Source organism: Cornus florida, unplaced genomic scaffold, assembly GCF_030987335.1.
Source record: "Cornus florida cultivar Cherokee Brave unplaced genomic scaffold, ASM3098733v1 CherokeeBrave_3.0.0_Hap2_Chr09, whole genome shotgun sequence".
Taxonomy (NCBI): domain Eukaryota; kingdom Viridiplantae; phylum Streptophyta; class Magnoliopsida; order Cornales; family Cornaceae; genus Cornus; species Cornus florida.
Genome location: NW_026775579.1, coordinates 12,828,948 through 12,850,034, shown reverse-complemented (window position 1 = coordinate 12,850,034; position 21,087 = coordinate 12,828,948). Strand labels below are relative to the sequence as shown.

General features: G+C 37.5%; 2 protein-coding genes across 2 annotated transcripts; one reads left to right on the top strand and one right to left on the bottom strand.

Annotated features, from left to right (window-relative positions):
• Positions 1-523: 523 nt before the first annotated feature.
• Positions 524-14,058, bottom strand: LOC132273545 (fructose-1,6-bisphosphatase, cytosolic). Its single transcript, XM_059774505.1, has 13 exons — positions 13,850-14,058; positions 13,557-13,745; positions 10,194-10,241; positions 9,962-10,036; positions 9,822-9,883; positions 9,656-9,722; positions 9,414-9,527; positions 9,083-9,169; positions 3,234-3,304; positions 3,098-3,163; positions 1,545-1,631; positions 1,366-1,441; positions 524-827 (listed from the first exon to the last, which is right to left on the bottom strand). The coding sequence occupies exons 2-13, from the start codon at positions 13,713-13,715 to the stop codon at positions 714-716; spliced, it is 1,026 nt and encodes a 341-aa protein (XP_059630488.1). The 5' UTR covers positions 13,716-13,745; positions 13,850-14,058; the 3' UTR covers positions 524-713.
• Positions 14,059-18,276: 4,218 nt separating this feature from the next.
• LOC132272381 (uncharacterized) lies at positions 18,277-19,797 on the top strand. Its single transcript, XM_059773540.1, has 3 exons — positions 18,277-18,644; positions 18,723-19,413; positions 19,531-19,797. Exons 1-3 carry the CDS (start codon positions 18,277-18,279, stop codon positions 19,795-19,797), a joined length of 1,326 nt encoding a protein of 441 aa, XP_059629523.1.
• Positions 19,798-21,087: the final 1,290 nt, after the last annotated feature.

The window sequence follows — 21,087 nt, the reverse complement described above, 5'->3', positions numbered from 1 at the left end:
GGCTCCCATTAAATTGAATGATTTGGAGCCTCCAGGAGCATAACGGCATTGACAGGGATCTGGGAAGTATGTTCTTGAAGTCTCACTTTCGAATCGCACTCCTGACTTAAATGGTGTGTGTATTGTGGGGCCAATAAAAAATTGAATGATTTGGATAAATATGAAATGAAATGAAATGATAGTGTGAAATGTGTTTGGGTTTCTTTTTTTCTTTTTTCTTTTTTTTTAAAAAAATAAAAAATAATAAAAATAAATAAATAAATAAAATCTCTCCTTCACCTTTACCAAGTGAGAATACTTTCATTTCATTTCATTTCATTTCATTTCATTTCTTTTCCTTCATAATTTATCCAAACATGAATAAAATTTATTAGTATCATTTTTTTTCTTTTGTTTTCTCTCATAACTAATGTTATCATTTCATTTCTTTTTTCTCTAATTTATTCGAATGAAGCCTAAGAAATGAAAGAATAGAGTAACTTTCGTATCATTTGTATTATTTATTTATTAATATAATATAATATAATAGAAATATAATGCACAAAGTATTATAAACTTGGCTACAATTCAAGTGGAGAACTCACCAAACATGCAATTTTATCAATATATTGTGCATGTCATTACAAGTAAACCTTAAAGGAAGGCTTTGCTTTGTGAATAAATAGTCAGTAATTAGGTATAGCACCTGCACAACACCAAGGCGTAAATAAGGTTCACCCACTCTTCTCTTCAGCAGCGTAGAGCGCCTTGATCTCCTCGACATCATCATAACTGCCCAGAAATATTGGGGATCTTTCGTGTATCTTCTTCGGATCCAAGTCAAGTGCCTGCAAAGATGATTGATTTAATTACTCATAATATACAACATGTGTACACATTTGTCAACTTAAGCCACATAAAAGTGCCTCAAACTCGTGCAATACTCCCTCAGCCCCAAAATTCTTCGTCATCTTTCTATTTTGGGATGTCCTAAAACCCAAACTATCCTTTTGACATTGACTTGATTAAACTGGTGCATTAATTACGGAGTACTCCTTTGTCTTTTAATTAGGATAAATTTGGAAATTCATTCTTATCAATACAATAAAAACGTATTAAAAACTCACTACCATAAAGAGTCGGATTCTCCAAAAAGCTCAAAGAATTTTGGGACATTTTTTTTTTTTTTTTTCCGTTTTTACTATCCCGGAGAGGAAGAACTTGTGATAGCCTTATTTGTACCAGGGCTAGATGGTAAAATCAGTTTAGCTTCACTAATATTAGGCAAAGAGAGAGGTTTGTGAAACTGAAATGGCACGGCCAATTAAGACTAGCAAATAATCTCTGTCTATTCAATAACCAAAAAGTTCGCCAAAAAGTCAATACCCGCTGCTTGCCGGTAAATGCTTGACCTCCAGCTTGTTCCATCAAGAATGACATTGGGAAAACTTCATAGAGAACTCTATCCCATAGGAATAACAAAGAAACGTCAGAAATGAATTTTTTCTGTAATGTGTAACTTCAAGAGTTTCTATGAATCTTTTGTATATTTGCAAGAGACATACCGCAGTTTTCCATTTGGGTTTTTCTTATCAGCAGGATACAAGAAGATACCCCCATAAAGTAATGTGCGATGGACATCAGCTACCATGCTGTACACCAAGCAGAAGAATAAAAAAAGAGGTATAAAATTATAATGCATCCAATATTCAATCAATAGCCAAAAAGTCTCCTAAATTTTTTTATTTCAAACTTATGGTGAGCGTAACAATAGCCAAAAAGTCTCCTAATAAAATGTATACAATACTTATGGCGAGTGTAACGTTTATGCTAATTAATCGACAGTGTCGGTAATGGTGGCCTAGTACAGACCTAACTATTGACATTATTTGCACAATGGCTGGTTTTATACTCGAAACTGCATCATCACACAATCCCAGCTTAAAGGTTTCAATGAGTGTTTTACTAGTTGAGATATCCTAGGTCTTCCCGGTTAATCCATATAGAACCCATCTTCAGAAGATCGAATTTGCATCAGGATTCCAACACCAACAACCCAAAAGATATGTTTTCTTATCTTTTTATAACCATACATTTAAATGTTATCACAATATTATTTATTTATTTTTACACATGTATGTCAGTATGTGCATATGGATTGTTTTCGGTTCGCCCCTGATATTGTCAATGACAACAAGTCCATATTATTGATTTTCTATTCTGTTTATAAAGTCGGGTTTAGTTTGGAGTTTTATACCCCAATGCCAGTCCTTATCTGGCCTCTTTGACATGAATTTCAATTTTTCCCCTTGAAAGATATGGAGTACAAATTTTTTGTAGCCACTGCATACAGCTTTTGACCAGCATCACATGCACAAGATGTATATTTATTTCTCACTTTCTATTGTGAACCTGGAGGCAACTCATTTCTCACTTTCTCTTCTTACTTTTGGTATATAACATTAACATGATAACAAGAAAGGGAAAAACACGGTCAGCGGAAAAGACTTTTCCAATAATTCTCATACAATTTAGTTTTGATGGGACAGGCATCTCCTTAAGTTGATGAAACAAGAAAAATAATAGAGGTACTGAATAGATCACAAATTAATTAGGCACCTTGATGTCCGAATTCCAAGAATATTACATACATCATAAACAGATCAAATTAATTAAGCGAGGGAATAAATAATGAAAATCATCAGTTCAGTAATGTTCAGTAATAGCATGCAGATATGAGGACAAAGGGCTCATTTAGTCCCATTCACGGAAAAAAGTTTTGAAGAACTCGGACAGGAAACAGTTTTTAGAGGATGGCAAAAGACAGCTATCTAAAATGACAGGTTTTTTAACTCATTTATCAGAAAACTGTTAGCAAGACAAAATTTCAAACTATGTTCTATTTTTCAGTTCTCTTAAGATGAAAACTATTTTTAGACTAGTGAACCAAGTAGGCCCTAAATTTTCAAGTCCCCCTCTGCTCTTAATTTCATACTATGTTCGGGATGTCATTCAATAGCGGCAGATAAGCAAGCCAGCTCGAGGTCAAACACAACTACTTACTACCAAAAAAATTCAAGCACCTGGCAATTAGATTATAAGTTGAAAATTCAGGTACCTTCCAATATATCTTAGAGATTTTGGTGATGAACCATCTTTGGGGAACTTGCATCTTTCCACATACCTAGAATTTTAAGAATGTCAAGACCACATACTTGACAGACAACAAAAGATTATATTGAGTTTATTCATACTTTGCTGTTGGACCATCCCAGTTCTTTGCATTTCCTTCATTGACTGAATAGATCTTTCCTTTCTTTGGAATCTGTGCAAAGGGGTATAGAATAATTAAATCAGGCCACTCAAAAAGTGAATACAAAAACAAAATATGTCACAACACAATATATGCAACACAAAATAAATGCAAAATGAAACGCTTAGTGTATCTCATCTTATGACACCCATAATCACTTTGAAACCAAGGAAAACCAGTGGAAAGATACTTCACCTCAAGGTGCAGATTTTGGTGGGAAAATATGAAGGGCAATAAAGATAGTAAGGGCAACGTTACATCAATGCAAATGCAATTCAACTAAAAAAATACGTGCTGAAAGATTTTATATGTTCATAAAATGGAAATGTCTAGATTCCAAAGATTATCAATATATCAATAATTCAGGGTACCTTTTGGAAAATTTGCAATAATTGGCAATCACAAAAAGGTGATATAAAAAAATATCTATACAAATATATTGAGGTTTTGAACCTATGGGTATAGATGATGGCAGATACAACGGATATTTTTTTTATTATTATTTTAACTTGCATGTTACATTATTTTTTAATTATTTTTTGCCCTTTTTCTCTCTGTAATAGGCGATACGTGATCTAGGGTTTCCTAGGGTTGTAGGGGAAGAAAACGCCATGGAGGAGGGTCAGCCCTCCTCTATTGTGGGTAGCGTCCCACCTTTGGTTGAGTCCTCCACTAATCGGCCCTCATGGAGTTCATTACTGATGAATTCTTCATCAGAGAGCTTTACACCATTGACATATTATAGTGATAGTCGTAATAAAGAAGTCATTGATATTGATGATGAAGATATAGCGGAGGAATTGAAATATTGGGAGAATTCTATTGTGTGTTATGTTTTGGGAAGCAAACCATATTTCCCATATTTTAAAGCCTTTGTGCTGAAGCATTGGAATAAAGATGTTGTGGTGGTGTCCATGAAGGATGGTTTCTTTCAGGTACGATTTCCTTCAGAGGAGGATTTGATTCAGGTGTCATCGAGATTTCATACGTTTCAAGGTTGTGCAATTATCATCAAAAAATGGCATAAGACTACTCAACTAGAACGGGATACACTTTCAACGGTACCAATATGGATGAGGGTTTATGATCTTCCGGTGCATGCACGAAGTGGGATATCTGTGTCGAAGTTGTTTCAAATATTGCGAAGCCTCTATATATGGATGCTATTACTCTCAGTCGTGAAAGAGGATTGTATGTAAGGGTATTGGCAGAAATGGAGGTGGATGGTGCATTCCCTGAAATCATTCAAACCCGACTACATGCAATGCAATTCAAGGTTCAAATTGAGTATGAATGGAAACCTCAAGTCTGTACGTTGTGCGAAAAAATGGACCACTCTGAGAATATGTGTCCATTGAACAAACCCAAAGCCAAAAAACAAAAGGAACAGTGGGTGGTTAAGAGATCTGATAAAGGTAAGGAGGTGAATGTGGAGCAAAGTTTAATTATAAGTGAGAAACCCCAGGAGGAGTTGGAAGAGGGTTACACGGTTCAGAGGAAATCTGGAGGTAGAATTGTATCCCAGTATCTCAAAATCCGGTCATCGTTACGAATGCATTCCAGGTGCTCGAAGAAGTTTGTGACAGAGATGAGTCTGCTGTTCAGAAGGAAGTTGTAGGGATTACAGAGAACTTGGTGCCTGAATTACTATCTAAGGCTGCGATGGGTACAGCTGATTTGAAGGAAGACGTTATTCAAGCTGGTGGTGAAGGGACAGTACAAGAAGAGTCTGTCAATGAAGTCCAGGTAGTCCATTTGGATGGTACAAGGGGGGAAAAATCAACTAATACGTCGCCTCCGAAATCTCTTGAAGGGAGTGTATCATCAAAGAATCCGAAGAAAAAGAAGAAAAAGAATATGAGGTGGATACAAATGGTAGAATCACTAGAGCAATGGTTGCAGGTGGGGTTTGTCCACCAAATCCAACTGTTTAATGATCGGTTTATGGAAAGTTAGAGGGCTCAACAGGAAAGCTATGCAAGAAGAAGTTAAAGCTTGGTTGAGTAGTTCCTCTTTATATTTATGTGGTTTGGTTGAAACGAGAGTTCAATGTAATAAGTTTCAGAGGTTAACGAACAGAATCAGAAGGACTTGGAATTGGAATTGGGTGAATAATTACAATGCTGATCCAAGGGGTCGTATTTGGTGTGGTTGGGATCCAAATAGATTGGATGTTACTGTGATTGAGTCTAGTTCAGATGCTGCTATTACTTGTTGAGGTTAGAGGGACTAATCAAAGATTCTTTGTAACTTTTGTTTATGCCAAAAATACAGCAAGGGAGAGAACAGTGTTGTGGAAGGATTTGGTGGATAGTACGCAATTTATAAATGGGAGATTGGAATATAGTGAGATACAATTCTGAGAAATTGGGTGGTAGATATCATCCTCCTAGAGTCTTTGCTGAATTTTATCAAACCATTGATTCTCTTTGTCTAACTGATATTCCTGTGTCAAATGGGATATATACCTGGTGTAATAAGAGATTTCTAAATAGAAGAATTTATGCAAGATTAGATAGAGGGTTGATGAATGAAGAATGGGAGCAGGCTTATCCTAATTCTCAAATTGGTTTGACGCCTCCTATGACCTCTGATCATTGGGGTATGTATATTAATTTTCCAGTGAAGATTGCTGATGGTCCTAAACCATTTAGATTTCTGGCAGTATGGAATAAGGAAAATGCAGTAAAGGATCTTATTGCTGATGTATGGAGTATGATAGCTAGTGGGGATCCAATTAAGAAGATGCTGTATAAGTTGAAAATGGTTAAACATGCTGTAAAACAGTGGAATAAAGATAAGTTTGGGTCAGTGTATGAACAGGTCATTGCTTGTAGGAAGACTCTTGCTGATACTCAACTAATTCTGAATGAAGATCCTTTCTATGAGGAGATTATTAAGCAAGAAGAGGAAGGGAGGATGAATCTAGAGGCTGCTATATCAAAGGAGGCTTTATTGCTGAATCAGAAATCTAGAATTCGATGGGTAAAAGAACAAGATCGATGCTCCAAGTATTTTTTCCAGAAAATTAAACAGCATAGAGAAGGTAGTAATGTAACAATGATTCATGAAGAAGGTGATGCTATTACTGATACTAATATGATTAAAAAGAAATTTGTTGATTACTTCAAGTCTGCTTATGCTAATTATCAGCCTGCAACATGCTCTCCAGAGGCAAAATATATTAGACACAGGCTTGTAACAGAGGAGATAGAGAGGTTGGAGGAGGTTGTATCAAGGGAGGAAGTTAAAGCCAGTGTCTTTGCGATGGGTCCTGATAGAGCTCCTGGTCCAGATGGATTTTCTTCAAGATTTTTTCAGCAGTACTGGGGCATTGTTGGAGAGGAGTTTATTGATGCAGTTCTGTATTTTTTCAATCATCCAGAGATGGGAAGAGGTATCAACAGTACTTTTATTACTTTAATTAAGAAGAAAGTGGATGCTTTTCAGGTTGGTGATTTCAGACCTATCTCCTTGTGTAATACCTTCTATAAGGTCATTGCAAAAATCCTATCTAATAGATTGGCAAAGGTTTTGGGGAAAATTGTTGGAAGAGAACAGACAGCTTTTATTCAAGATAGGAAAATTCAGGATAATATCATTATGGCTCATGAATTGATGAGAGGCTTTGGTGCAAAAAATGTAAAACCTGTGTTGGCTTGGAAGATTGATCTTAAGAAGGCTTATGATACTGTCCAATGGGGTTTTTTATTGCAGCTGTTGCATTTGTATGGGTTTGGTAATCAATGGATCGAATGGATTAAGGTATGCTTATCCTCAGTGTGGTTCTCTATCATTGTGAATGGATCTCCTTGTGGATATTTTCAACCTGAGAAGGGTTTAACACAAGGCTGCCCATTATCTCTACTTCTTTTTACGCTTGTTACTGAGTATTTTTCTGGGTTAATGGAATCTGCGGTTCAATGTGTTAAGGTTGTTCCCACTGACGCTGCTATTAAAACTGGATTACCTATTACTCATCAGTTTTTTGCTGATGATTTGTTGATAGTAGTGAGAGCCAATATGGCTTCAGTGCTTACTTTGAAAAATTTAATGGTTCAGTTTGAAAACTCTTCAGGTCTTGCAGTTAGTAAGGAGAAATCTGAGGTTTTTCTTACTAATTCAGTGAGGAGGAGGGCTGGTATCATAAGAACTCTTGGTTGAAAGGTTGGTAAACTTCCCTTTACTTATCTTGGGCTTCCTATTTCTGATAAGATGGTTCGAAGTAGGGACTGCAATAAATTGGTTGAGAAGGTTATTTCTCTTACAACTCGATGGAATGGTCTTCATATCTCAATGGCTGGTAGAGTGGAATTGTGTCGAGCTGTAATTCTTCCATTGGTGCAGTATTGGACATCGGTTTACTCTCTTCCTGCTGTGATTATTAATGTGATTGAGAGGAGAATGAGAAACTATATCTGGGGGCATGTTGAAGATAGAAAGAAGATACATGGTTTGAGTTGGAATAAGCTTGCTGCTCCAAAACAGGAAGGTGGGCTGGGGCTGCGTAGATTGATGGATATTGATAAGGCTGCTAAATGCAGTCTTACCTGGGATTTCTTGCTGTCAAAAGACAGACTTTGGGTGGCTTGGTATAAGAGAAATTATTTGAGACAGTCTTCTTTTTGGAATGTTACTCCTAAGGTGTCTTCTTCTTCAATCTGGAAGAGTATGGTGGCTATTAGAGACACTATAAAACAGAATTGTAGATATAGAATTGGAAATGGACATAAGATTAAAGTATTTCTGGATCCATGGTGTGAGGGAAAATGTCTTGGGGACTTGTTTAACTGCAGATTGCTGGGGTCTCTTAGCAGGAATAGACAGAGTCTTTTGAGTGATTTTATTGTTGATGGTCAATGGAATGAAGAGCAGCTGAGTAATACTTCACAAGATCTGAGACAAGTGTTTCATAATCAAAGGATTTTTGGGGGAGAAGACTAATTAACATGGCAGTCCAATTTTTGCTTCAAAGCAGCTTGGGAGGTTTGTAGAAGATCCAGACCTGAAGTTTTTTGGTATGATTTATGCTGGAGTTGGGGGAGGCCTAGATGGTCTACACACTCAATTTTGGTTTTACAGGAAGCTATGATGACTCATTCTTTTTTGCTAAGAAAGGTTTTTCTATTGTCTCTAGATGCTATATGTGCTTTAGAAATGTGGAGACTATGGATCGTTTGTTTTGCAGCTGTGATTTTACCTGGAATATATGGATTAATATTTCTGAGATTATGGGATGGAATCTACAAAGGATGCATGAGGTACAAGATATGGTGACAGTGTTTAATCAAAGATTTCAAGGGAAGAAGAACGAAGTGGCTCGAATTCTGTTTACTGCTGTGCTCTACTTTATTTGGAGGGAAAGAAATGAGAGAATGCACAATGGAAATTGTAGAGATGCTATGGAAATTGCTAAGTGTGTTATTTGGGAGGTTCTTGATGTTATGGGGGTATGCCTTCAGGACATCTTGTAATCTTTTTACTTTTCTTAGCTTTGTTTTCTTCTTCTCCTGTTAGGGAAGTTTTGTACTGTGGGGTTATGCCCTCACTTTATTTCCATGTACTATATTGTTTCTATTTATAAAATCCTTCATTTAGGAAAAAAAAAAAAAAAAGATACAATGGATATTTTATTCCAGGAAATCAAGGTATTTGGCTCTTTGAAACCTGTAACAACCAGATTTCTTGGAATAATTTAGCAGAATGATTAACGAATTTAGCAACCATCGTAGCATCTATAATAGACAGCTTGCCAATGCAATACATTAAAAAGTAAACTATCGAATTTACCTTAATATCTGGATGGGTTAGTATAAACTCTCCAAGAGATGGATCTAGGGTAAATCCATTAACGCCACTTCCGGTGCTTAACACAAGCTGCAGAAACATTACATGCACAAGTGAATATAACATCACAAACGTGCAATTTCAGGATGCAGACTAAAAAAACTTTCATGAACTGATCCATTAGCAAAAGGCTTCGTTTTAACAGGTATAGCAGTCTAAAACATACACATCAACTTGAGTGTGGAACCGCCGAAGTCAATACAAAAGAAATTGCTGGATTGAGTGACTGAACTACAATAAAGTATCAAATACACAACGAAGATAATTCTTTTACCGTGCAGGAGCTTCCATACATGCAATAGCCGGCTGCTAACATATTCTTCCCACGTTGCAACACATCATCTAAAGTTGGCTCGTGATCATCTTTCACCATATAGATCCCAAAAATCTAGATGAAAGAGAAGATATCCAATTGATCACTGCAAATCAAGTTATCTTTAACAATAATCTCTATTGGTCCAAGTGCCCATCACAACAATCATATAGCAATAACATATTTTGAAAGAGAAGTCATACAGTTCCAATGGAAACTCCACAGTCGATATTAGAAGATCCATCCAACGGATCAAAAACAACACAATACCTGTACTATCACAACAAATCATCACAAATATATTGATGAACAGCACAAAACAGAGTATGGATGAAGAATTGCTCAACAAAAGAGACCATCAGAAGATACCTTCCGCGCTTAGACGGCTCCACAAATGTTGCTTCTTCATCTTCTTCGGAGACCAGTATGCACTAGCAGAAGATTCACATGTTTAAGAGAAAATCATAATTTTTCCACTAACATATATTAAAAATTCTACAGTAACCTACTGTTCGGCCGCTGCTGACCAAAGCCTTGATAAAAACTTCATTTGACAGCACATCCAACTTCTTTTGCTCTTCGCCCTAATATCAAAACAGACAAAAAACATCAAACAAATTCCATGAAAGAACTGTAGTAGAATATAATATGGTAAAGGAGCATATTATAATGAATAGTGATAAAGAGACTGATGGAGCATATTATAATAAATAGTGATACAGAGACTGATAAAAAACATGCCTGGACATTGGTTTCACCAGCTAGTCCAATGAGTTTAGCAAGACCCGCCTGCACTAGTACACTTGCAAATAAGAACCAAAGAAAGAGCAATGGTATTATCCTCTATAAAAAGCAGAAAGGTAAGAAACCCAAATAATTTAGAAAAAGACTTATTGAATTGAAATACTGAACAATGAATAGTGAAGGATTTTTCGATCCAGATATTGCAGTGACATAACAGATCTTCAGACCCTTTCGTTCTTTCGTTAAAGTATTCTTCACCACCACTCACCCACCCAACTCCACCCTCCGCCCCCCACCCAACCCAACAATCTCCAATGACCCTTTTGTTGAAGTTGCGATAAAAAATAAATAAATAAATAAAAACACATCAATTTTTTCCCCCCAATTTAAAGTAGGCTACTCACTTCCTTCTTAATGAAGAAGCATCCTTCAACATGTGGTTTGTTGACTGAATAAATGGGAAATGGTCTTCTACTAAATGGCTGTGGTCCAATTAATTGGACTTGGATGCAAGAATGAGCAGTCTCTAAAACACTTGATTCAAAGAGTGTGTATTCTCAGAACAAGATAGGAGTTTCTCTAAACCATGTGAGAATCTCTGCAAGAAGCTTCTCATTATGACATCTTGATTGGGGGCTTTCATAGTGTTCTTGGATTCAAGAATATTGTGAGAATGTGGTATTTGTAAGAATTGAGATAGGTGAATTGTGTGTTTTTCCAAGTTTACACGCTCATTCATAAAGATATTGTGAGAGTGTGAATAGTACGACTTTTCTAATACGGTCCATTTGGTTAGACGGAAATTTATGATGAAAAGTGAAAGTGAAAGAAAGTGAAGTGAAAAAAAGGAAAATCAAGTTTCCTGCATGCATTTGATTAGCAAGAAAAATTTTCAAGAAAGTTGTGAGAAAATATTATTTTATTAGTTTGGATAACATGAAAGGAAAAAGAAAATGATTTACTTACCAAAACTACCCTTATAATTTCAAATATTAAAAAATAAATTAATTTTGTGTTGGATGAATCATCTTTATACCCAATTATTTATATTAATTTTTAGCAATTATTTAGTAAAATAATGAATTATTTATATTCATATTTAAATTAGACAAACTAAGGAGGACTGCATTTTAGTTGTCAGATTCTTTTTATTTTCTGTTTTCAATAATAATTATTTATATTTATATGTAGAATATAATTCATTTATCATAACATACTCATGTTTTATCATAAAATAATGGATTATTAATAATTATTATTATTATTATTTATATTCATATTTAAATTAGAAAAACTAAGGAGGACTGCATTTTAGTTGCCAGATTTTTTTATTTTGTGTTTTCAATAATAATTATTTATATTTATATGTAGAATATAGTTCATTTATGATAACATACTTATATTTTATTGAATTATTAAATATATCTTTTTTTAAGCCCCCTCGAAGAAACATTAAATGGCAACTCTAGGGTAAAAATTGTCATGCAAAAGTAACATATTTTATAATTCATGTATAATAATTTTATGGTTCATGCATAATTTGTCAGTCCCCTTTCATATTTTTTATGAATATGAACCACTTCTATGCAAATTTTTCTTTGCAAAAATCACACAGCATAAAACTCTATTCAGTTCAAAGCTGTATAGATAGTAAAAAATAAATATTATATTGATTTCCATCCATGTGAAATTATTATGTGATATAAATAATATGATGACTCAAATTAATCTCTTCTCATATTTCTATTGAGATATTGATAAAAATTAAAAGTTATATTATTTAATATTCTACTATTCAACCCTTAATTTATTTCCAAAAATTTTAGGTAACGACCTTGGATATAATCAAATTATGTGTCCCAATATCTAATAGTTGTTGGAATATTTTCTAAGTCTGAATTTAATAAGCACACTACATTTGTTATGTGAAAAAAAAAAATGGGGAAACAACCGGGCATAATAGGAAATTTGGAAATAAAATGACAGTTTGTGCGAGAAAGTAAACTTTCTTGTGTTTTATGCAGGGAAATATTTTGGAAAAATTTATCGATGCAGGAATCCTATTTTCCCAAAAATTTTCCCTTTCCAGATAACCAAACTCCCAAAAATTAATTTTCTTTTCCGTTTCTTTTCCTTTCTACCTACTTCACACTAACCAAATGAACCCATAGGGAAGTGGGTTCATAACCTCTGCTATTGTAGTTTCTTCCATCTTGTCCAGTTGCCCATGCACATAAAAATTAGTGCCAAACCACGTAAATTTTTTTTCTCCTAATTATTTATTAGCACTTTTTGGGAGAATTTTGCATAAAATGCTGTCCTCCTTTATTTTTGGGTCTTCTATCAACTGGAAATTGAACACTAATAATGGGCCTTCCAACAAGAGAATCAGCTTCACAAGCTTTCAGATAGGTGATTCATGCTGGTCTAATAGGAAGCTGATAGAGTGGTGTGACACTAGTGATTTTTAATATCAAGGTGGGGATATTTGGGGTTAGCAACAGCAAAATCATCACATTTGGTTGTTTCACATTGAAAGAAACCAAAATATTATATTTTACTATTGATGTAGCAAAGTAGCAGAAAAAGCTCTTATAAAAACTGCAGCTATATAACCCTTCAGGTGAGAAAAAGGTCCTGAGAGACTAGCCTACTCCCAAACACTTTCTTCCTCTCTTAATGTAGCAAAAATTCAAAGAGAAACCCAGAGCTCATTAGTTTTTGAGCAGCTCAATTAATTATCGATTCAGCACGCAATCATAGAAGTAAAGAGGAGTTGCAACATAGCAAGGGATTGTGGATTCATGGCAAGTTCCAAGATAGATATTGGTAGTTTCTTATCATATCATCTCATAGATGGTTAAAGTCTAAAGACTTAAAGGTGTAATATCACAGATGATTAAATTCATGAATGGTGTAATGTCCAAGTGTTATTAGTGGATTTATATATTATTGCTTTTTCCTCTGATGTAGTTTTGAACATGGAACCACCTAAATAATGTGGTCATCGTTGTGGTTTCTTCTCTCTATTTTTTCTCCATTTCCCACATTGCACACTATCTTGAAAAGTACGCAGCATATTTAATCCCCAAATTCGACAAATTTGTACTTAATTTTCTTCTACAAACAAACATATTTTTAAAACATTTGATTTTGCAGACAACTGGAAAAAAAAAAAAATAATAACAATTGATTTATTTGCCTGCTTTAATTTTATTCATTTCACCATGCCAATTAAGTTATGTATAGTAATTGCCTAGAGAATATCTAAATCTCTTTATTAACCAAATGAAACACCATGTAAAATTTCAATTAATTCAAAAAAAAAAAAAATTCAATGATTTGAGGACAAAAACGAACCTTGTTAACAGCAGAGCAAACGAACTTGCAACCAAGAACAATGTGACTGAGCAAGATGGAGAAATCACCGCGAGACTCAGGATGTTTGGACTGCTCATTGAGCACATAGCGAGTGATGGTCATCAAATCGGTTCTGTGAGCGTCCGCTGCGTGATCCATCTCGAAACCTCTGTTCAATTCCTATCAATCCTGTTTGTACACAATTATTCTAGGGTTAGGGTTTTGTTCTTGCTGATGATTGACTTATATAATATAGAAAGGATTAGTCACTCGGTTCGAGGACTGAAACAAACCTTGGGATGCTGACGATGCCCGCAGAACAAGTGGATAGACATACCAGGTCTGTGACTATGTATATATATATATATACACAGTAATACTATGAGAGAGAGTATAAAATGAGATGTGGATATCTGATGTCAGTGGAAGTTTGGAGTGACACGTGGTGACTCCGGCTTGAGGGAGGTTCACGTGATCGGCACTGAAGATAACGCCCTTCGTCGCCTCCCTCTCCATTCGGCGGTTATTGCGTCTTTTGTCCTCTGTTCCAAGCTAGAACTTGTAGGATATATATACCTTTCCCTCATTTACTAATAAGTTTTTTTCTTTTTTCTTTGTTTTTTTTTTGGCAAGGTTTTATACTTTAGAGAATGTAAAGAAGGACCCAATGCATTCCCTACGTACATATCTCCACATCATAAATTTCTGACATCGTCTATTACAGTCAAGATTGAGTGCTCGCCACCGATTAATGTAGTCGATTACGAACTCATCCTTCCATTGTTTCATGTTAGTCAATTCTATCATACTAACAGTACGACGAGTGCTATAGAACCTGTTCAAGAATTCTCGTTCCATTTGATCCCAACTATCAATTGATTCTGACTTCAGGTCGATGTATCACTCAAACCCGTTTCCGTTAAGGGAGTAGCAAATTGTTTAACTAGTAAGTCCCCATTAGTTCCAATGTTGTTGTAAGTCTCGACAAAATGGGCAATGTGTTGCTTGGGGTTGTCTTTTCCGTCAAATTGCTGAATTTTCGGAGGTTAGTATCCTACAGGCATCCTCACACTGTCGATTCTCTTTGTATAGGGCTTTGACTACATGAGAGTGCTCTGTGAAATGCCTCCGTATTGGCTCGAATTGTATTCATTATCATATCTGGTAATTGTTCGACAGATAATAAAAAAGCATGCTTGGTTTGATCAGCCGCCTTTTCTGTCATGGGCGTCTGTTTGGGGTTTTACATGCGAGTACCTTGTGCCATAGAATTAGGATTCCCAGATGGTGCTGCTGTGGAAGATGTAGGATTCCCGGACAGTGGTGGTGCAGAAGTTGTAGGATTCCTAGACGGTGGTGGTGATTCATCGAAGGTCTGAACTTCCAATATGTTCATCAGTGTAACGATTTGCAAGTCCTTTTCTTCAACAGTCTTTGTGAGGTTGTCAATTGCACGTGCCATTGTTGTTAGTTGATCATCCACCGTGGCAGCTCTAGTCATTATAGCAGCGGCCACATCTGAGTATGATAGGCCTTGAGAGTCAACGTTCCTTGAAGTGATCGATTGCTCCGAAGTCTGACATGGTGACTCTAGGGGTGAACCGACACTAGAGTGAGCATCAGAGATGGAATGAGGTGAATCTGGTGGCGAGACCTTCTCTATAACAACGCTAGGGTTCTTGACCTTCTGGATAGACAACAAGGGTGTTAATGTGTTGAGTTTTCATGTTTGCTAGCTTCGTAGGATTGGTTTTCACTAAGTTGTGCCAATGTTTGGATAATGCGATTACCTGGGACTTGCTACGTGTCATAGGGCCTGCCATGGTACTTCCATCACTTGATGCGTTCTTGGCCTTCATGCCACTTTTCATGGTGGCTTTGACGTTGACCTTTGCAATAGTGATGTTCTTTTGGGCTTTCTTGTCTGTCTGATCCTTAGGGGGGAGTCATAGAATTTGATAGAGCAAAAACTTGATGGAAGGAGAAAGAGATAAGAAGCAAAGGATGTTCCACCGGGTATGCCAGAATTTTACACACACAAATTTCATAGTAAAGAATAAAGAATAAAATAAGTGACAAAAATAAATTTTTATTGATTTATGATAAATAAAAGGAATACAATCCTCTGAAATATTCTTTACAAATAATAAAGTCATCTTATTCGATCTCCTTTGTTGGTATTCAAGGGCTACACGAGCTTGATCTTGAATCACCGTGAAATTTTGATGAAGAATGGTACAATTTGATGTGCTTGTTGTTGATCACCGGGTTTAGGTGTTGGGGATGAATATTGGCAGGATTTCTTTATTTCTCTATGGAATTATGAATTTCTAGAATTCTCAATTTCTGTACCCCTTCTTCTTCCTTCCTCCTTCCTTCTATTTATAGGCTTATTGGATTAAGAGGATAATGATATGTGTCATTTCCTGATAAGGACATAATCATAACTGGCCGGACTCGTTATATTATGATAATTATCCATAAAAATAAGTATTCTAAATATATTTTATTAAGAATAATTATCTTTTTATTAAATCATCTAAGCTGGGCTAATTAAATAATTTAAGTGGACCTAGTTTGGGCCAATTAAATAATTTAATTAAACATGAGATCCATATTTGATGGGTCAATTTGTTAAAACAAAAGTTCATAAAATTTTAGTGTCTACATATGTGATAGAAGCTCTATATTTTTAAATTTTTCATAGTTTGGAAAAAAAAAAAAAATATGCTCCATTTATTTTAAAATTTTTCTTAGTTTTTATAGACAAAGGAAAAAAAAATAATAATAACCTGTGGTGGACGACATGAATGGGAATAGAAAAGATTTGACTAAAAAAGAAATTTAAAATAGTAGTTTTTCAAAAGGAAAGATTTGCAATTTATAATAAAAGATTAAAATTAGAATTCTATTACTCTTCTATTTTAAGAAAAATAAAAACAATAAAAGGTGTAAATAATTTCAGTGTTTCAGTATTTATTAGAGTTAAGTGACTAAAATTAAAGATAATAGCTCTAAAATGACCATAACTTAATAAAAAGATGAATAGAATCATCAATCCATTTAATTATTCTTTAGTGGTAATTTTTGTCAAAAAAAGAAAAAAAAAGGAAAAAAAAGGCCTTAGATATCAAAATGGGACTGAGGACACCAAAATGACCCAGGTTTGGTGTGATCCACATTGCATAGGATGGGTCGGGTGTGGACGAACGGGATGGAGCAAGTTCGCGCCGTATAGGCCCAGGTCCATAAAGTCATTTCAGAAGCCCATGTTAAAATGAGGGAAGTCGAGTCCAGCCAAAAGAGAACAAGATAGGTCCAGCTCAGTGGTGGTTATAACCGTCTATAAATAGAGGGGATTGAGAGGGAAAAGGGGTTGGAAAATCATTGGGAGTGTAAAGTTTCTCTCTCTACGATTAGGGAAAAATTCTTTGTACTTTCAATTAGCGCCGTCTGTGGGAAAGAACGGGAAGGATTGATTGATATCATTCCAGATCGGATCGATTCAACGCATTCTGCGAGGAAGACGATTAATCTGCGAAAGCTGAATCAACATTGGTAATAATACGATTTGTCTTAACGAGTCCAGGTTCCGGTTGATTTCGGAAAATTGGCGTCCGATCCAAGCAGATCAGATCCGTGCTTGATCCGGCGAACTGCGCGGTTGTGATCTGTTGTGATTACTGAATCCGGCCAGTAGTGGACTGAATTCGGCAAGTGTAAGTTCAGATCTGGTGTGCGCGCGTTAGTAGAACTCCGATTTGATCAAGAAGCCTGCAGTTGATGACTTTGCTCTGATCTGGAATGATGATCGGAGAGGCGAACCCGAATTCTTTGGAGAACGGCCAGCAGACAAAGCTCGATGAGCTAATGAACATGATCGATGCTTTGAGGAAAGAAAATGCAGAGCTACGAGCTGGAATAGAGCATCGTGAGGCTCCTGCAATTTCGAGGCCGCCTCCTGAAGGAGAGGGAGCTTTACCGTCCGAAGCTGATCGTCAAGGTGATCCAGAAGACGTCAATCGTGGTGGTCTACGTCGTAATGAAGGTATAATCGGTAATCTGCCTCCGAATATCGGCCAAGTAGAGGATCGGGAAGGATCTGTTCGTCTGGAACAGCATCACAAACGGATTATGAGGGAGGAAGCACCGGCATATGAACATAGGATTGCGTCACCATGGCGGAGTGAATTTACAGAGGATAGGTCGTTCGATCCGCCATACCGACCTTCATTAGCGACAGTTGATTACCATAGCTCAGAAAGGAGATCTGCCGATCGAGGATTTTCGTCACGGTTTTCAAGAGAAAATGAAGCATTGCGTTCCTCAGCAAGGACGGTCGCATCGCCGTTCACTGATGAAATTATGAACGCGCCGAATCCGAAGAAGTTTTCCATGTCGCTCTTCATTCTCTTTGACAGAAAAACCGATCCGGTCGATCACATATACCATATTCAGTTGAAAATGGCTTTGAATACTAATAATGATCCTTTGATGTGCAAGTGTTTCCCTACAAGCTTGGCTGGACCAGCTCTCAATTGGTTCAAGAATCTGGCTCAAGGCTCAATCGCCAGTTTCCAAGACTTATGCGATAAGTTCATAAGCCAGTATTACGGGAATAAGCATCCGGCTAAGGATGTATCGAGCCTTTTCACAATAAAGTAGCATGAGGATGAGTGGCTCCAAGCTTTTCTCACCCGGTTCAACCTCGTTTAAAAGCATGGTAATGGAGTGTCACCCGTCAACAGCAGTCCAAGCATTTAAACTCGCAATGAACCGGGGGACGCCGTTCCACACCAGCTTGGTGGTTAATACGCCAAGGACAATGGACGAGCTGAACGAGAGAGCTGACGGTTTTGTTCGCCTTGAGGAGGAAGAAGCAGCTAATTCAAGGAAGACGTCAATTATTTCGACGGAGGAGAAGTCCAAAACCAAGATCCGGCAAAAACAAGCTCAACCGCAACGTCACCACTCATGGAAGGCGGAGAAAAGGCCTAGGGAGGAGGAATCAGTCACTCCACTCAGAGTTACCTTAGCAAGGCTATACCAGGAGAACAAAGATAAGTTCCGTCCTCCTCTGCCAATCAGGCAACCTCTTAAACAGAGGGATCAGACTAAACATTGTACTTTCCATAGTGATTTTGGGCATCAGACTAACGAATGCAGGAACCTAAGGAGGCAGGTAGAGATGTTAATCGCAAAGGGGGAATTTGTAAGCTATGTTCAAGGTCCGGCGCAAGAGCATAAACGCCCAACTGAACAAATCAAGCGGAACCAGGGGCCGAACCAACACAACTCTCAGCCCGTCCGGATTATAAACGCAATTCATGGTCGGCCTGAACAAACGACGGAGTCAGAGGAGTTACTCAGAATGAGGTTACGCCAGGCCCAGCTGAAAAGAAGAATTGGTAGTGTGCATGCTTTGCACCAGCAGAACGCGTCCATATCGATAAAGTTTGATAAAACGGACCTGCTACGCGTTCAGATTCCTCATGAAGATCCACTAGTCGTCAGTCTGACGATTGCAGAATGCCTGGTTCGGAGAGTCCTGATTGATCCAGGAAGTAGTGCGAATGTCATGCCCAGGGTGACGTTCGACCGACTGGAGATCGAACCCAAAAAACTCAAACCTACAGGAAATCCGTTGCTCGGATTTGATGGGAAGCGAGTGGAACCCATTGGAATAGTGGAATTGACAGTACAAGCCGCTGAGCGGGTTTTGACTGAAAGTTTTTTGGTAGTGGAAATTCATCCATCATACAACCTCTTGATGGGCAGAGGATGGATTCACAGAATTCAGGGCGTTCCGTCAACCTTACATCAAGTGATGCGATGTTTGGGTCTGGATGGGACCAAGGTGATAGATATACACGGGGACCAGGTTGCGGCTAAAGAATGTTATTCAGTAACTTTAAAATCTGCTGGAAAAGGAAAAAATCCCATCCGTTCAGCCAGTCCAAAATAGCAATTACAGAACCCTCCTCCCAACAAGGATGGGGTGGAGGAGCCACCAGTTCTGACCACAGAACCCCTTCATGAAGTGACGATTGATCATGAGAAACCAGACCGAGCAACAAGGGTGGGAACCAGACTCACTGAAGAAGAAAGACTAGAGTTGACTAATTTCTTGATTTGGAATGCGGATGTATTCGCATGGAGCCATTCAGATATGCCAGGGATAAATCCTGCTGTATCCTGCCATTCCCTCAATGTGGATCCGAATGCAAAGCTAGTGAAGTAGAAGTAAAGAAGATTTGCTCCAGAACGAAATCAGATTATAGCTGAGGAGGTTGATCGGCTGCTTGAAGTCAGATTCGTCAGAGAAGTTCAGTACCCGGCCTGGCTCTCTAACGTTGTTGTAGTGCAGATGAAGAATGGGAAATAGAGAGTGTGTATCGACTTCATTAACCTAAATAAAGCCTGCCCAAAGGATAGTTTCCCATTGCCCAGGATTGATCAAATGGTAGATGCCACCACAAGATATGAGTGGTTAACTTTCCTGGATGCTTATTTCGGTTATAATCAAATTCCTATGGACCCAGTTGATGAAGAGAAAACTTCATTTATTACTGAACAAGGGACTTATTGCTATAAAGTCATGCCATTCGGATTAAAAAACGCTGGAGCTACTTATCAGAGGCTGATCAGCAAGATTTTTAAGGGCCAAATGGGCAGCACTGTCGAGGCTTATATTGATGATATGGTGGTTAAGAGTAAGAAGAAGAGCGATCATTTAGCACACCTGCAAGATGTGTTCGATGTGTTGCGCCAGTATGGGATGAAGCTTAATCCGGCCAAATGCTCATTCGGTGTAAGCTCCAGTCAATTCTTGGGACATGTGGTCAATCATAGAGGAATTGAGGTCAGCCCAGCACAGGCAGAAGCCTTGATCAGGAATGCAGAGCCAAAGACAATTAAAGAGGTGCAGGCACTCATAGGCCGGATAGCCACACTGAGCCGATTTATTTCCAAGCTTTCGGACCGTTGTAAACCTTTCTTTGATACAATTCGAGGGCACGGAAGACAAACCTGGGGGGATGAGCAACGGCAGGCGCTAACCAGCCTGAAGGAGTACATGCGTAATCCTCCGGTTCTGTCTGCTCTAGAACCGAATAAGAAACTCTTTCTATATCTCGGGGTGTCCAGTATAGCAACCAGTGCCGTTCTGATCCGTTGTAAAGAGGGCAAGCAGTTTCCGGTGTTTTATGTTAGTAAGACAATGTCTGAACCGGAGAGAAGGTACTCTAGGGCCGAACGAATGATCTTGTCGCTAGTTAACGCAAAAAGGAAGCTTAGACATTATTTTGAATCTCATCCAATCGTCGTTTTAACAACTTTCCCTTTGAGAATGATCCTGCACAAACCAGACCTGTCGGGGAGAGTGACCAAGTGGGCCATTGAATTGAGTTCATTTGATATCGCGTATGAGCCCAGGACGGCAATCAAAGGTCAAGTGGTGGTGGATTTCCTACTTGACTGTAATGCTGAAGATACGGTGGAGGATTATAATTATTCCTGGTGGAAGCTTTTC

Bases quoted from the DNA above. Each gene is read 5' to 3' on its own strand.
- LOC132273545 (XM_059774505.1), bottom strand. From the start codon at position 13,715: ATGGATCACGCAGCGGACGCTCACAGAACCGATTTGATGACCATCACT. The intron at 10,037-10,193 runs GCATGTTTTTTA...TTTTGATATTAG, and splicing joins CTGGTGAAACCAATGTCCAG to GGCGAAGAGCAAAAGAAGTT. The intron at 9,528-9,655 runs GTATGACTTCTC...TCTTTCATCTAG, and splicing joins GTGGAGTTTCCATTGGAACT to ATTTTTGGGATCTATATGGT.
- LOC132272381 (XM_059773540.1), top strand. From the start codon at position 18,277: ATGGTAATGGAGTGTCACCCGTCAACAGCAGTCCAAGCATTTAAACTC. The intron at 18,645-18,722 runs GCAACCTCTTAA...TAACGAATGCAG, and splicing joins CGTCCTCCTCTGCCAATCAG to GAACCTAAGGAGGCAGGTAG. The intron at 19,414-19,530 runs GTGATAGATATA...TAGCAATTACAG, and splicing joins TGGGTCTGGATGGGACCAAG to AACCCTCCTCCCAACAAGGA.